The sequence below is a fragment of the Thunnus maccoyii genome, chromosome 4, assembly GCF_910596095.1.
Source record: "Thunnus maccoyii chromosome 4, fThuMac1.1, whole genome shotgun sequence".
Lineage (NCBI taxonomy): Eukaryota > Metazoa > Chordata > Actinopteri > Scombriformes > Scombridae > Thunnus > Thunnus maccoyii.
The window spans coordinates 22,784,016-22,801,468 of record NC_056536.1 but is presented as its reverse complement, the minus strand read 5'-3'; the positions used below and the strand labels follow the sequence as shown (position 1 = coordinate 22,801,468).

Genomic DNA, 17,453 nt, shown 5'->3' with positions numbered 1-17,453 from the left:
GAGAAGGAATGGGGAAGAGATGGAAATGAGAATGAAAAGGAAGGGAGAAATGGAAGGAGGGAAAAGGAGAAAGGAAATGACTACAAGACTGTTATGTTGTTACACAGGAAGATTTACACAAGGACAGTTAGGAGGAGGGCTGTGCAGTGCAAAGAGTACTCACTCATTTCCTTGTAGACGATGCACACACACACATACACACACACACACACACACACACACACACAGAAATAACTAATCCATATCATTGACTTTAATCAGCAAGAAAACTAGAGCCAGCAAATTGTTAATGGTTGTTGTCGTGATAGTGATATTTAGAATGATGATTACATTACAGAAGGTCATTATTGAGAATGAGGTAAAAATTAAAAGTCCAAAGTAATGCACTATATGTAATGTATCATATCACTGGTGACGCAATTCAGCAATATCATCACCGAATGAAGTAGTGAGGAATGAGATTTAGTGTTGTTTATTGTTGTTGTTGTTCATTCCACTCCCTCTTGGGTTGATCTTACTCTGGTCGTTCGCGGTGTTAAAATCTTCAGATGTCCAGGTGGAACAGCTGTGGCCTCAGTATTTCTTACTGACAGCAGAAAGTGGAAAGAATCACATTTGTTATTTCTGATTGAAAGTCTCAAGAGCAAAAAGGTATTATTTGATGTGCCAGAGATATGCATTTGTTCAGAGAAGTGAGGAAAAAGCACCAAAGTGGAGTCTGTTTGTTTGCATTCTAGTTTCATGTTATGATGAAAAATCTTTCGAGGTGTCAGTATGGCATCAGGGGTTCAGGTGAATTATTCAGTATGTGTGCTTTCCTGTCAGTAGTGAAAAGAGCATTGACCTGTTGGGTAGACAAGGTGCTTAGCTTTGCAACTGCAGGAATAGCGGCTGAGGCGCCATCAGCAGTACAGTAGGTTCAGCTCTTTGAGGCAGTAGCAGAGGAGTTAGCATTAGCATTTGCCTTGGGGGCTATTAAGATCCTTATGATGATGAGTTAGCATTGGCATTAAGCATGTGTCAGCCATGGAGCTCATCAGAGAGCTGCTACATTATACACAGCAGGAAATGTACAGAGAGAGGGCAGTTAAAAAGAAAGAACACACAGAGAAGATGGTGAGCAGAAAAAGAACAAAGAGGGGAGAGGAGTTGATGAGTGGACCACCATGTAGACTCCAAGACGAAAAATGTAGAGAAGAAAAAGTGACGAGAGAATGATGGTGTGATGAGAAAGAATGAAGGATTATTTGGTCTCAGGAGCTATTTTCTCCAGCAGCAGTGATAAAGCATAGACATGCCCTGTTGTAAATCAGAGGCCTTTCCTGACTCGGCATCCCCCCTCCCTGCATTAAGATTCTCCACTGATGGTGGCGTATTGATGATAGTGGCCAGTAATAGATTAATATTCTCTAACTGTATTCCACCATGTTTAAGTGCATTTCCATCATCGCCACAGAGGGAAGTTAATACTATCATGGATATTGATGATAAATTTTAGTGGAGGATTTGGAACCATGATGAGCAGAACACTTTTACCCACTCCTTTCATAAATCACCCATTTTAGTGGTGGGATAACATAAAAGCCATTTTGTTGAGAATACAGGCCATTATGCAAATATTTAGTGTTTGCAATAAACCCCATAGATCATTCAATGTGTCCCAGAAATATAAAGTTTGGGGAATTTGTCTTTAATGTTGATGATTAATATTTCATCATGCCTATCAGAGGCTGGCCTATTTTTCAAGGCGGCAAAGGGTGGTGTATGTGTGGATGTGAAGGCTTTGGGTGCTTATTCAGGGTGCATACATGCTTACATTATTTCTGTGATGCAGATAGATGAGACAGAATTAAAAAAGTTATTTATCTCTTTTGTTTGTTTATGCATACAGTATACTGCAGCAATGACTGTATCTCATACGGTATGGGATGTTTTGTAGTTATATGTAAGAGACCTACAATCATGCAATCAGGGGGATCTCTGTGCAGGATTTACTGCTGTGTTTCGTTGGCCTCCATCCTATACCATCCTCACAAACTTCCTATGATGAAGTTCCCTGTCACTTCTCCTCTTTCTCCTCTCACCTCCCCTTGCCTCATTTAGTCTTTCCCCGCTGCCAAAATAGTGACAGAAGGGCGAGGGTGTTGGCAAGAGGTGTTTTGTCAAGTGCTGTGAGAAAGCCAACTGCACTCTGTGCCAATCACCATCAAAGAGCTTGCCACTGCTTTCCTTTAGTCCAGCAGTTTGGGACAACATATAGCATCATGGAAAGAAAAACTACCTGGTCAGAGAAAATCTGAGCCTCTGCTGAAAAACACCAAAGTACAACAATTTACCGTTGAAACAAACACCACTGTAGTACACTCGTAAAACCAGTAAGAAGAAGAATAGCAGTCAGCTAATAAATCATTTAGAGAGTAAAAGAAAGAGAAAAAACCCAAGTTTGTTTTGGGTTTTTTTCCCCAAAAGCGACTGACCCCACAAGCTCAATATTGTAAAAATAAAAGCAGGAGACTTAAGGAGATAGAACAACCATAAAGTTGACTAGAATTGGAAGAAACTGCTGGTTCAAATATTTCTCAGTTTACTCTTAAATATAACCTGAATACAACTCCAGATAGAAAAGCTTATTGTCTCTTGGAAAATGTTCATGTCAACTGCATTTGTCAAGTTTTGTGCTTTATTTTGGTGTGCTGAGGGGCAGCATAATATTACAGTAACTCTAAGAGCTGCAAAATTAAACTGCAACACAAATCTTCTGTGTTGCAGAGCGTTATTTGATGTCAGTTGACCCCCATAGCACACACTTAATGGGTCATACAGACGTAATATAGAACTAGTCAATGTACAGTAGCCAATGTGCCAATCAAGGGAGTGAATGTGATAAAGTTTCTGCTTTTCTGGAGATCTGGCACTTGTCAGTGCTGAAAAATAGGACAGTGGTTTCATACACCATCAATGTGTGCTGCCCTTTGGAGTTTAAGCACATTCTGAATGCTTCGCCATTGCAATTTAATATCATAGACAATATAATTTTAAGTTTAGGGAGTGGAGGTTATTTACTGCAATGCTCTTTGGGACTCATAGTTGACTTACTGTACCTCCTAAAGTTGTTGTTTTTCACAGTATTACATGTTTAACCCTTTTTACAATGAACAATTTCATTTGCTAATTGATTGTACTCAAGATAGAGAGTTGTATGGTTATAAGTGTGAGGGATGTTTAAACTGCCATGTAACATTGCCTATCAGATAGATAGATAAAGGCTTATATTTCTCCCCAACTCTATAAAGAGAGGATGAATGAGAGGAGGAATCATAAACTAGCAAGAGCTGTGGTGGACCCTTCAAAGTCTTCCATCAGATCTGGTTAACACTTGACCCTAGTTGTTACTGTGTGCTGAGAAAGAAAATTCTCAAGGGCCCTTAGGAGCTTAAGAGTCATCTCTGAAGTTTTATTTTATTGAATTGGCATTGGGGAGTCCCTCAACCAAACCACAGTAATAAACTGTCCAAGCACACACATACACACACTCACTCTGACATAAACATACGACAGCCTGCCTACTTATCCAATGTAGGCAGTGCATCAGGACCACCCGGACTTGTCTGTTGTCTTAAGAATGTCATTGAGTCTCTGAATAGCTCTCCTGACACAGCCCCCTAATCTTCCCGCTGCTGTCGGCTGTTTGCTGGGTGATGCGAGGGTTGCCAGGCAGAGTATTATGGTCCGTTGGAGTGTTTGGTCTGGGGCTTTGCTCTTTGATATCCTACACTCACATAAGCGGCTCAGTGGCTCTTCCACGCCTGTTACCCATGGTGACATGGTGACTGTATGGTGCTACATGCCTGTTGCCTCCAGATGAAGTGAAGACACGCCATCATGCTCACCCTCTGACCTTGCATGACTGGTTAAGAGTTGATGGGTTACTCGTGTAGGTGGAGCTGCGGTCAACTTGTGTTTTACAAGGTAGCGGTACAGTTGCTGCTGTTGGGTCGTCTTTGTGGGTTTTATCCCCTGAGCCTGTATGGCTTTGATCAATCCCCACCATAACAGACACATGACAGACGGCGGCTCACTCCTCATCAGGCTTATCAGGACAAAGCACATGTGTTTGTACAGCAAGGGGACAACTAAAAGCTACTGGTATACACTCAAACAGCTGTTTCAACCCTCCCCATTGCTGAATCCTTACTGTTCATCCCTTTTCTCCTTCTTTGTCACTCTGGCTTTCAAAGAAATAGAATATTATTTCTCATCAACGATGGGGAACATTGAAAGTGGAACAACTCTCCTGTGCACATGTGTTTGCTGGTGTGCAACTGTGTTTACTGCTTGTTTACTACTCAGCGGTGGTAAAAGCAGAATCATTAAATTTACTCTACCTGAAAACCTGAAAGGAGGACTGCCTCTATTAAGAAAAAATGGAAACGAGAGTTAGGCAGTCAGTGGCTTTTTGTAGAAATTGCCACACTCAAACAGCTCAATGGATCCCCAAAGACCTCAGCTACAGTCAAAATAAAGATATTTTGAAGCAACATATCACAAGGTAACATTTTACTCTACTCTCTGCAGTTTTCTGGCGAGGTACCAGAGAACCGAGTGGATGTTGTGGTGGCTAATCTGACGGTGATAGATGCTGACCAACCACACTCCCCTAACTGGAACGCCATCTACAGGATCATCAGTGGAGACCCATCCGGGCACTTCACCATCCGCACCGACCCTGTAAGCAACGATGGCATGGTGACTGTTGTGAAGGTAAGAAACCAGCCTATCAGACCATGTTCAGCTTCTGGCCTTATAGAGGTCACTGGAAAAGAAACAGTGTCATTTCTTTTTTCTCTGCTGAATGTCAGATCCCCTCTGGATTTAGTCACAAGAAATAATAATAGACTACGGAGTTAAATAGGGACAGGCTGGGGTCTTTGCCTTTCAGATGCCCCTTATTGTCCAAATGAGGAATTGAAGACTGCTGCGCCCTTTAGAAACAGCTCATACAGTACACTCACACAGACTTAAACACAATGGCTGGTGAGACCACTGTAGCAAATGAGGTATTGATTTCTCAATTACAAAGGCAACGGTTTTTATACACTCATAATGTTCTAGCTGCTGTGGTAAATGACAACAACAAGAAAGCTGTGTCTTGTAACAGCCCGATATGTTAGCATTCAACCTCTCACACGGAGGTTGTCCAGAGAGTTTTAACTCGTTTACCAACAAGAAAAAATACAGGAAATGGACAGTAAAGAGAGTGTAGATGTGTGTCCTGTTGTCTCAGCCTTCAGGATTTGTATTTGTGTGTTAATCCATGTGTGGCTCCCTGTAAATGTACTTATCATGTCACATATGTTTTGTAGAAATAACTTGTTTATTGGCGTGACCCTGAGAACCCTGGGGTATTCTCCTCGTATGTGTGACTTCTGCAAATCTCATCTCCTATCCTACAATAATGTTTAAAAAAATAGCAATAACATCTCCCTATAATTCCCACAGCACCCTGAGCAATGAGCATTGGCATTTTGCTTCTCTTCATTATCTCTAGATGACTGCCTTTTATAATCCATTCCTCGCACTCCCTGATGTAAAATTCAGCAGGCAGCCGGGTAGCCATAAGCTTCCATCGAGACCCATGGGAGGTTATCAGGAAAACATAAAATAAGAGACAGGACGCCCCCTGGGAAGAACGAGAAATAGACTGTCTCAACAAGTAAACAGAGAGGCTTTGGCTCGCTCCAGGGAGAGGGAGCTGGAATGGTTCACATCAGACAACATGAGATAGGTAAAGTCAAGAAGCCATAAGAAGGCGCTACATTGGAATTCTTATTTTTTACCAAGGCATCTGCGGCTGGTAGCACAGACACATCGAATCACACTGACATCCAGGTATGTGGCAATCTCCCACAAGGGACTTGAGCTCTTCTGTAAACAAGGGCTGAGGTCTTAACCAGAACATCTCACACATTTACACCACTCTCTGGAGAGTTTATAAGACGGCGTTCTCATTTTGGTGAACGGTAATAGAGCCAGTAGACAAACAAGCACGCATAAAAACACACAAACAGAGCCGCTTGGTTCAAATGAGTCATTAAGATATGTAAATCACAGCTTATGATAAACATAGAAGATGACAGGGGGAGTGGAGAGGAGGAGTGAAGTGAGGCGAAGATAGATTTCCGAGGATTGAGATATGCAGACCGCAGAGAGCATAGATCACAGTGAGTGTGGAGGGGCGGGGGGGCAGAGGTGAGAAGATGTGGGGGTGGGAGGTTGGAGTAAGGTGGAACAAATTAGGTAAAAGAGAAAAAGAGGAGCGAGTGAAGCAATACAGAGGAGATGTAAGATGTGATGGCTCATGGGCAAAAGATGGAAGTCGTGTTATTGACCTCTCACCCCTTTGGTTTCCCTCAGGGCCTGTGTGAGCGTGTATGTGTGTTTTAGATAGCCTACAGCTATACTCTAGACCTCCCTGTGCTCTGAATACCACTGGCTGTAGATCAAAGAGCCTTGAGCGTGGTTAGCCTGCAAATGGGTTCCCAGTGCACCATGGGGTCACACACGAATACACATCTGTGTGCTTACATTTACTCATACCTACGTGCATGCACATGCACAGGCGAATTGTAACATCAACTAAACACACTCACATCCACTCCAGTGCCCTTGTCAACCAAGCTGCCTGATTAAGAATGCTTTCTAATATCAGAGCTGTGCTGCCACTGTCCACTGATAACAGTCAGGCAATGCAACATACAGATGTGCTCAAAGTCATTAACATCACCATCACCATCACACACCACAGACACAAGCCTTGCGGCAGTAATAATCAATCGCCTATTTAGAAATGTGCCAGCAGTACCTACAAGCAGCATATTTGTTCTCTTTTTTATTTCTTTGCTTGTTGTTGTTGTCATTTGAACCTGATCGTGTAGTCTTCATTAGGAGAGCACGGAACTGTCACTCTAGTTTAGGCTCAGCCGGCAAAACCCCCTGTAGATTACACATAAACACACACACACACACACACACACACACACACTGACTCATTCAAAAGGCAGAGCCATGACAGCACCTGAATAGTCTAAGCCCTGCTGCCTCTTCTCAGGGTGTGTGCATGTGTGTGTGTTGGTTGTGTTTTTTTTAGAGAGACTATGGGTCCAATTCATCAAGGGACCACTTGACATGGCATCTGTTCATTTATCATGTCCTTTATCATCAACAAGGCTCAACACAGATTCCCCCGCTACATGCGGAGAAAGAAATGTTGACAGGGCTTTTAACACTATAATGAGCATAATATTTATAGTACACACCGTATGCTTGAATACTTGACAAGCTTTGCACATAAAAAGTAATAATGATAATAATAGTAATATAGTCACATGTATAATCACGGACCAAACGAGATGTTTTTTTCTCTTTTTTCCTTGTAAAGAATATATTTGTTTTTTTATGATTTAATAAAGATTCACATATTTTTCCCACTAAAAAGATCAGATTAAATTATTTGTACAGGAGGACATAATGATTACAATACAATAAATAACATATAAATATTAATTAGAATGTAAAATTCTTGTTCAAACAGTCATAGTAGTGGTTATTCATTGCATTACAAGAGTTCATGTTATTGTGTGTCCCTGCTTTATATTTATTTATGTACAGATTTTTCATATTCAGACAGTCTTGTGATTAAATTAGATTCTAACAAAGACACAAACTTTTTATACTGCAGTGTAGTTTTTTGTTGTGTCACATTGATACATTTTTTAAAATTCTGACTATGAAGAAAACTGTTTTAATGATTACTGATGACACAGGTGCCTGGTTATGTTTTAAAATGAAAGAGTAAACCTTGGAAGATACATAATTACATAATTGGTGGTGGTGGTGGTGGGGGTTGTTAGAGGCTCAATAGCACCACTAACTGATTTAGTTGTAATGTTATACAGGAATGAATAATCATAACTTCAAAAGCAGATCATTTTAACCTACATTATCTCAAATCAAGGACTATTTTAATGCACAACTCAGGTGACTTTTGCCCCTCAAGACTTAAAAGGGCCATTTTAGTCGAGGAGTAGACTTTACTGCGAAATCACCCCTTAGAGTAAATGTGCGCCTCTCATCAACCCTGTATGAGAAAATGAGTGGAATAATCATAGTAACGCAGTGTATAGTGGCTAGATGAAAGAAGAGATCATTACATGTCCTACGTCCTCATATTTAAAAATAATTCTATCCAAAGTCTGACTAAAACTTAAACTAAAACAAAGTAGTCCGTAGAAGTCTAAATAAGTGACTTTCCCCCACTGAACATTTCACTGTTTGTTAATTCAGACACGCTTTGAGAAAAAGCTCCATTCTGATTGTCTGTCTGTGTGTCTCTGACTGCGCTGTCAGTCTACTCGTATCGATCAGCCACGAGTTCTACTGAGACAACTCAAAGGGTGGTCCAAAAAGGTGTTATTTTTTTTTATTACTTGTTTTTGTCACTTGCTGAAAATAGTGAAATGATCATTGATATAGGCTACTTAAATATAATAACCTGATTGCAGGGACTGCATGATGATTTTGAAAAGACAAAAAGTGGGGTAGCAAAACCATAACTTTGCTACCTCAATTGAATAATAGAGATGCATTTTCTCCACTTGCTCCATTGCTCAGGCGCCTATGACTGATGACACAGTGCGTAATTTGATCCTTCATGCTAAATCAAATTATCTACAAACCATATTTGACTGTATACAAAGAGAAGATAATGAAGAAGATAATGTTTAAATTGCTTTAATTCAATTAAACCTTCTCTTCTCTCATACTGTCATTAACTCCTTCCTTCCACCGTCTAGCCAGTAGACTTTGAGATGAACCGTGCCTTCATGCTGACGGTGGTGGTGTCCAACCAGGCCCACCTAGCCAGTGGGATCCAGTCTTCGCTTCAGTCCACAGCTGGAGTCACCATATCTGTCCAGGATGTCAATGAACCCCCTTATTTCCCTACGAACCCAAAACACATCCGCTTTGAAGAGGGTGTCCCTGCTGGTACCAGCCTGACAACCTTCTCAGCCTCAGATCCCGACCGACTACAGATGCAGCAGATAATCAGGTACTGAGTGGATACAATAGATCAAATTTTGGGCTAATTCTGACGTTTTAATTTTAATAGTGTGCCATTAGTTTAAACTCCTGCTGGTGCAAAATCATTTAGATCCAATAAAATAAGTTCTATTACATATGGTCAGCCAAAAAAATGTCTGATTGAGCCTTCAGGTCTTGCTAGCTGCATTATGAGTGCAGAAATCTGGCAGAAATCCTTCCATATGCACCAGCAGCAGGCTAAAGAGCCTCTTGAATAGGTTCTATGTCAGTAGTTAGGGGTCAAAGTTCAACAAGGGAGCTATATTTTGGCATTACCCATCTCTCAAAGTCTTACTGTGCAAAGTTTATGAGCCAGCGAAGAACTCTGAGTAAGGAGGGTAAGAAGGTTAATAGGGAGTAATAGTCTCTGGTGTAATCAGAAGTGTGTGTATTCTGTAAATTGCATGCGCACATACATGCAAGTGTACACACACACACATACACACACAGTGAGAAAAAAAAGAGAGAGAGAGAGAGAGAGAATGGGAGAGATGGAGGGAGGGTGGGGAATAAAGAGAACAGCTGGCTTGAGCCCAAACTCCTGACACAGCATTATGTCCACCTGCAGTGTTCTTTCTCTGCGCAATGCCTCTCTGGACTTTAAATGTAAACCAACCTTTAAATGACCAGCAGACCTTTCCTCAGTCCTGCTGTCAACTTGACAGTAGCAGTGACTGCATTATGGCAAACTTAGAGGTAATCTATTAAGTATGCTTTGCTTAGTATTGATGCTGCAAAGAGAAGCCTTTCCATTACCATCACACAACTGCAGGATCACGTGTTTCCACTCACGCTCTCGTGTAGAGTGTCCCTATAGATTATAGCGAGTTTATTTGTGTGATTTATAACTGGCACAGTATAGCGCAGCAATTGAGTTGATAACACGGCTGTTTGGTGTGACATTAATACCACCTCCTTTCAACCCTCACACTCCACCAGCCCCTTCCTCTCCCATTTTGTCTGGGGAAAAGATCTAAACAAATTTCCCAGCTAATTTCACAGCAAATGAGAGTAAATTGGGTGTACATTATAATTTAGGAAGACGCCAAAGTCACCAGCTGGGCTCTCTCTCTTTCTCTCTCTCTCACTCTCTCTCTCTCTATCTCTTGCTCTCTCTTTCTCTCGCTCTTTCACTTGAATTCACTCTGACCTCTTTGGTTTCTTCTCTGTTTTTCCATGACCAGTGCAAGACTGCAGTTCTGCACATCATGGAATTAAGTTTACAAGCATGCTGTGGTCTATCACAGTCTCCTTAACACAGACACAAACTAAATCTCCTTTCTCTGTGCTCACCACATAAGGAAGCAGGGCTGTAGAGATGGCAAATTCACGACCTCATTCGTTTGAATCCATATGGATAGGATCTGCTCTAAACTGTTATGCACGGACGGTAACGCACTATTTTACAAGTCTTTCCTATTAATTTCCAGAAATTTTATACTAATTTTCCTGAAAATGTTTGCAGTAATTTGCAGGTATTTAACAACTAATTTTTATGACATTTTACACAGTAGAGTGGTGCGATTTGGCATAAACTATAAGAGGAAACAGAAAAAAAGTGTTAAATTGGTAACTAACCAGTCATCATATTTACTGTTGTTAATTTGCATTTCTTAATTTGATTCTTAACCGATCATTAACAGACAGAAAATACTAAATAGTGTGTAGTTTTGTATGTCAAATGATATGTTAGTATATTAAGTTGTTATGATGATTGAGCATCCAAAACTTTATTTAACGGATCCCTTACTTTCCCACTAATTTCCGGGATTTTTTTTCAATAATTTCCTAAAAGTAGCTACTGCGTAATTGTTAACTCTTTACACATTTCTTTGGAAGGGTTATCTAATTTGGTAGTCTACAGGAAATGTGCTCGTTATTGAGTTTTTATTTTTATATTTATATTAAGTTGTTTAAGAGACAACCTAATAGGCTACTATGGACTTTGACACACAAAACTACACACTGAAAACGATGTATTTTCTGTCAAGTAAAGAATTGTTAAGAGTCCAATTTATTAAGAATTTTTACAAATTAACAACTGTCTGTGTACCAAAATATAACAAGTGGGTACTTAGCGACTAAATCACTTTTTTCTGTTTTTTCTTATAATTTGTACTAGATTGCACCAACTTCTCTGTAAAATGTCCTAAAAATTAACAGCTAATGTCTGTAAATTACTCCGAAACTTTCCAGGAAATTAGTATAAAATCAAAGGACCTGTAAAAAAAAGCATTACAGCACGGACACTAATCACAGCTGCTCCCTCCGTCTCTTGAATCCTCATTATTCTGAAGAAACGTTCGGGGGCTTATTCTTGCCAATCAGCTAAAACCCTGTACAATGTTTGCATCACCCTATAAAACTTTCACCGTCATACTTTCATCACACAGACTTGAGCTCATTGTAGAAACCTTCAAACCCCATCAATCAAATTGTAAGCTGACATGACTGTTTGTGTGGAGGTTTGGAAGAGACATTTAAATTTGACACCACAGTTTGTGTTACATGTAATTTATGGCATACGTCTTTGCATATGACAAAGAGCTGTACGTCTTCGGAAATGGATGGTGGAGATACATAAAGCGAAGAGAGATGAAGTGAAGATTTAGAGGGAGACGTAAAAATCGAAAGTAAGGTGAAAAAAGACCGAAGGCACTATGGAGGGAGACGAGTGGGAGCTGAGGATGGTGAGCTGGCTCCAGGTCAAGGTTTGAACTTGACAGGTGCTTATCAAAGGAGGGACAGACTGACAGTGTCCTGTTGGGGATGGGAAGAAGGCAACATGGACAGGAGCAAGGTGGGGGGAGGCGAGGGGGGGAGTGAGGCATCATGCATCACCTGTCAGACACCCGACCAGGAAGGTCGAGATACAGGACTGGAGACACTGGCATAAATGATTACCCAAACCGCCTTGGCTAAGCTTGAGACATGCATTTTTCATCCTCAGGGTCGGGGGTTTGAAAAATAAATGTCATACCTCTCCCTGCTGCTTGCTAAGATCACTAACCTGCCAGGCCTAATCATACATCCAGCTATACTCACACACCAGCCAACTCCCAAATGAGAGAAACCTTTGGTGAGAGGAGAGCTCGGCAAAGCATTGGAAATAAGGAATAGTAAAACTTTCACACAGAGTATAACCATTTTTTATTCATTGAAAAAACAATAACTGTTTCATTCATAAACAAGAACTGTTTACTAAGACAAGAAATTGGCACAGTGCTTCATTAAAAAGTTAGTGATGGGGATTGCCAATTGCCAACAGTATTGTTGACAGTTGGGACTTGTAATCAAAAACACTGTGGGTGCTTTCACAGGCATCATTCTAATAGCCAGAGTAGCCTTATTGTTTACTGAGCACCATCGGGAAAAGTAAGTGAAAAGGGCTGTTTGAAGCACAACTTATCTGGAGTTTTCCTTAAGAAAAGGATTAATAATGCAGTGGACAATTCACTGTGCTGGAAATTAGCTTGGCTGCAAAGACTGTTAATTCAGGACTTCATTTGCCTTATATAAGGTTTAATATATCTGCACTGAGGAGTGTTTAGGAGACTTAATTAAAGTGTGGTGGTGGACAGAGCACTCTGCTTTGGGAGCAGTGGTGGACAGAGCACTATGCTTTTGGAGCCAACCTTTGTGTTATGGCTTTTATCATCTGTGGCCACACATCCACTTGTGTTATCATGCAGTGTGGTTGGGAAACAATAGGCTCTAGTGGTATTTTATAGCCCATTATGGAAGAAAAAAATTCTCTCTCACTCACACTCACACACATTATTTTTTTAATACTCTTATGTGTTCCTGATTTTTAAGTCAGCTGATCCAAACCACAAAAAAAAACATATTTTTACATATTTTCTCACTTACCTCTAGTGGTGTCTAGCCATGCAGATAGTTTAGGTTTGTATTTGCCCAGGTTTGGTGATTTTTGCTTCCACCCGAAAACAGTGGAAGTAAATATTTAAAGGAATAGTTTGGCATTTTGGGAAATGCATTTATTCACTTTCTTGTCGATTCAAAAAGTCAAATAAACACATTTCCCAAAATGTTGAAATATTCATATCTTCAACAGCAACATGTTTTTTTTTTTTTTCCAGGGACAACGTCCTGTTACTCTGGATAATCCACCCACCTCAACATTAAACAGTTGTTTAGAAGTACTTGCACCTGAAGAAATATTCCCTCTGAAAACAGTGTTTTATGTGGATTATTGAAGCCTAGCAGACACACTGTTTCTGGAAAAAGTTGAATTATTTAAAATGGAGTTTTTTAATGCTTTGAGCACGGCAAATGCAATTCCATTTACCTGCATTGTATTGGAGTGATGGCAGAAATATCAGACACAGATATCTAAAAACCAGGGCAAATAAAACCACAATTATCTGCAGAGCTAGATACCACAAGGGGTAAGTGAGAAAATCTCACATTTAAATATATATTTATACATACACTGTATATGGATATACGTTATTTTTCTTTTTTAGGATGACTTGGATGAGCTGTTCCTTTATTTTCCACCCTGTCAGTAAAAACAGAACTGGCTTGTCTGCCCTCCAATGGAAAGACAGAGAACACTTTTCTCTCAGCCCAGACAGAGAGAGTTAGTTTGGCACGGCAAAGCCTAGAGAGATACAGTTGGACACACAATAGCAGTAGGTATCAAGTTAGTCTTAATGAGGATATTAAAACCAGATCATACAGCCATGCTGCTACTTCCGAATGTCACCTCTCCCTGTCCTGTCCCTCTCTCCCCTCCCACCCAGTCCTGATCATTTCCCTCACCCTTTTATCCCACCCTCCCACTGTGATGGTTTCACTGTAGTCCTGGTGGTGATTTCACAGTCCGCCACTTAGTGGCTGTGGGCTTGGCTTGCCTGTGTGAAACCGTTTAGAGTGTGGGAATGTCATCTCTGTGATCCCCTTCCCCGCACTGCGCTACGCCTGGGATCATGCCCACTGCCTGCTGGGAAAATCCCACCTCCCTCACTGCAGGAAAGAGATTATACTCTCTGTCCACCCCCCTTCCATACCACCACCCACCCCTCCAGGCTTTCATTCTCCTCCATGTAAGTAGAAATGTACATGCAGTATTTAATCGAACTCAAATAAACAAGTGGGCTGTACACTGACACTAAGTACACTACAATTCAATAAATATAAAAGCAAGGTTAAGGTCAAATCCTTTTCAATTTGTCTGGATTTAAAAGCTGGAAGTGTATTTCGCATAACAACATAACCTTATAGCCCAAACTGACATTCAGTAAAAAAAAAAAAAAAAGATTGATATAGAGAGCTTGTTGTGTAAGGCTAACGTGTCATATGTTCACGGATGATGCTGCACATGTGAAAGTGAGATTGCAGCCGAGAGAGGTGGCAGTTGATGAACTCTGTATCACAGAGGGAATGAGACGAGGATGAGAAGATACAGACAGGGATAAGAAAATGTATGAATACGAAAGCACAGCAAGATGAGGTGAGGCACCACAGGTTGAGAGAGATCAGATAGAATTGAAAGTGTGGAACGAGCTGAAAGCGACAAAAGCCAGAGAAACAAGAACAGTTAGATCAGAGTGAGATTGGGATTCAATCCTGGAGATGATCCCCTGTTCCTTCCCTGCCCTTTATCCCAGGGGAGTGTCACCACCAGCTACCACATCCACTTTCCCGTTTGACGATCAGTACCAAGATCCTATCATCCTGTCTCCACCCTATACACAGCTTCCCCACTGCAAACATACAAGCACTAAAACATGTATATACTGTATAACCCTGTCAGGCAGTTTAGTCCTCCCTAGCATAAGCAAACACTTCCTAGAATATGTGCATGCACCACACACACAGGCAGTTGCAGCAGTGCTTAACAAGGGAGGTAATTGACTTCAATGCCTGGTACACAGGAGTGAAAAATGAGGTGAAATTGACTGTAGGCTGCAGGCTCTGGAGGAGAAGTCAATGAAGAATTAAACTGTGTGAAGGTCAGGCTTTTGTGATTTTGTGACTGTGTGTATGTGCAGGCAATCTATGCATTCACGGACGCGAGAGAAAATTTATAATTGCTTGTAAACATGGAAACGGTAGCGCTAACTTCTCCATCGATCTATGCCTGTGTGTGTTTAGGTATTCAAAGCTGAACGACCCTGCGGACTGGTTGTCCATCAACAGAACCAATGGTCAGATAGTGACCACAGCGATGCTCGACCGAGAGTCCATCTACGTGAAAAACAACATATATGAAGCCACATTCCTGGCAACAGATAATGGTAAGAGCCTGTTTTTAAGCATGTTTTATCATTTATTTATTTTTAAATCAGAGTGATCAAAATTGCTGCTTTAGTCCTATGTATTGTTTTTGTAACCTTTATATTCACTCCCATGATTTAGCATTTAGCAATGCACGGCTCATTTTATATACCCAAACAGCTACTACCATAAGATAAATTAAAACTGTATAAGAAATTAAAATACGACTATTAATATTAAAAATATAAAGCTTGGATTTGCTAAAAGTGAAAAAAACACATTGTCCAATCTGTAGACTGGACATATTGCTCTGTCTGATTTGCTGTATAATTATCTGGTACTACCATAGACTTTATAAAAATAATGGCTGTAACCACCATGACATCACCCATTGGTTTGTGGACTCACTTTTTGAAGCCTCAAGCTTGGCATTTTGACGGTCACCATCTTGGTTTTTTGGAGTCAGAAGTGATGAAAAGTGACCATATTTGGATGAGAGTGTGGAGCTTGGGAGGAGCTCCCCAGGGTCCAACTACAGTACCTCACACACCGCCGTGGTAGGGACGTGTCAATCACAATGTAGCCACACCCTAAAGCATACCCTGCTTTATCGTCTATTTTACTCTAAATGGGGCCATGATTTACAAAATGAACATGAGTGCCTGTAATCACTCAAACAATGATTATAGTCAAAGTGGCACTTTATTCTTTATTCCAGTGGAGCTGCAATTGAATGCTTGGAATGGTGTGAATCTTAATCACCATTAAAAAAATACAGGTTGGAATGAAAAATATATAAATATATATATGTGTGTGTGTGTGGTTTCTTTTGAAAACAAAATCTCAGTTGATCTTAGTTAAGCTACTTAAATATATACTTATAAGAGCTTAATAAAAATGAAGACATCTATGTGGATTTTGAGGGATACAAGGACATGGAAGCTCGGCAACATTCATGTGTTGTGCAGCTGGGTTAGAGTTAGAGGAAATCCAGGATTCACACAGCTGGTCACACTGTTGATCCTCTCCTCTCCTCCTCTTTCCCCTCCTCCTTATCATCTGTCCATGCCTGCCTTCTCTTTCCCTTCACAATCCGTGTGGCATATATTATTTGTTCAGCCTCAAAGTTGAAACTCAAGCTTAACCGAGCACAAACTCAATCACAGCAAACAAATAAGTTCCCTTTTTTTTCTCAAGTAGAAGTGAGTGCTTTTTCTCAAGTAAAAAGGGAATGCTTTTTCCCCCTCCCAAATTGCCTTATCAGTGACGTGCAGTGCACTGGTGTGTTTACCTTAAGTTGGCTTTGATGCATTGGTTTATTTATAGGTGTGAGCACATATGAATGTTCTCATTTGCTACACATTTTATGTGAGCACATGTGTGTATTTCTGTACATTTATTTACTGTGATTGACAATGTCAGACACCATGATGTGTAACCTGCTGTGAGGTTAGAAGGAAGGAGGAGGCAGATGGATTAAAGGTCGACGCGCTTCTGTTGTTTGGACTTCACAAGCATCTAATTTTACTCCCTGCTTTTCCTTTCCTTGTTATTTTCGGCCTTTATCATTTCAATACATTAGCTATTTCCTAGAAGAACCTATAGGCACTTTAGAAATGTATGACTCCATAAACCTCTATTTACATCTGTCAGTCAAGCAACAGCCAGCTTCCAGGACTACTGTCAAGGCTATGAGGGTGTGTAGTTATTGTGGATGTTGTAAAATTTTATTGTCGTGATTATATTTTATTTTTTCTTCCCCTGGCCTCTGGAAAGAGCACAGTTTAGACAGGCATGTTACGAGGTTTGGTTGATATTAAGACTGTGGCAAGTCCAAAAGCCGGCAGTTCAGGTGATATGTGTGTGTGTGTGTGTGTGTATGCGTGTTTATGTTTGTGCTTTAGTCCGACTGTGTGGGTGGTGCTGGAGTGTCAGCCGTCATAAGTGAGTGGGATTATGGTAAGAAGTACTATAAGACAGTAAGTATAGTAGGATGTAACGTGGAGAGGCGGTGACAGCATGGTGAGAACTACACTTGTATTTCAACCATATTTTTATGTCTCACCCCT

General features: G+C 40.7%; 1 protein-coding gene across 4 annotated transcripts in view; it reads left to right on the top strand.

Annotated features, from left to right (window-relative positions):
- LOC121895088 (cadherin-4-like) overlaps window positions 1-17,453 on the top strand; it is a 276,647-nt gene that overhangs the window by 245,251 nt on the left and 13,943 nt on the right. For all 4 annotated transcript variants that reach the window (XM_042407923.1, XM_042407925.1, XM_042407922.1 and 1 more), the window contains 3 exons: window positions 4,576-4,761; window positions 8,853-9,109; window positions 15,262-15,404. In XM_042407923.1, the coding sequence (XP_042263857.1) occupies window positions 4,576-4,761; window positions 8,853-9,109; window positions 15,262-15,404 (586 nt within the window). The remainder of the gene's footprint in view (window positions 1-4,575; window positions 4,762-8,852; window positions 9,110-15,261; window positions 15,405-17,453) is intronic.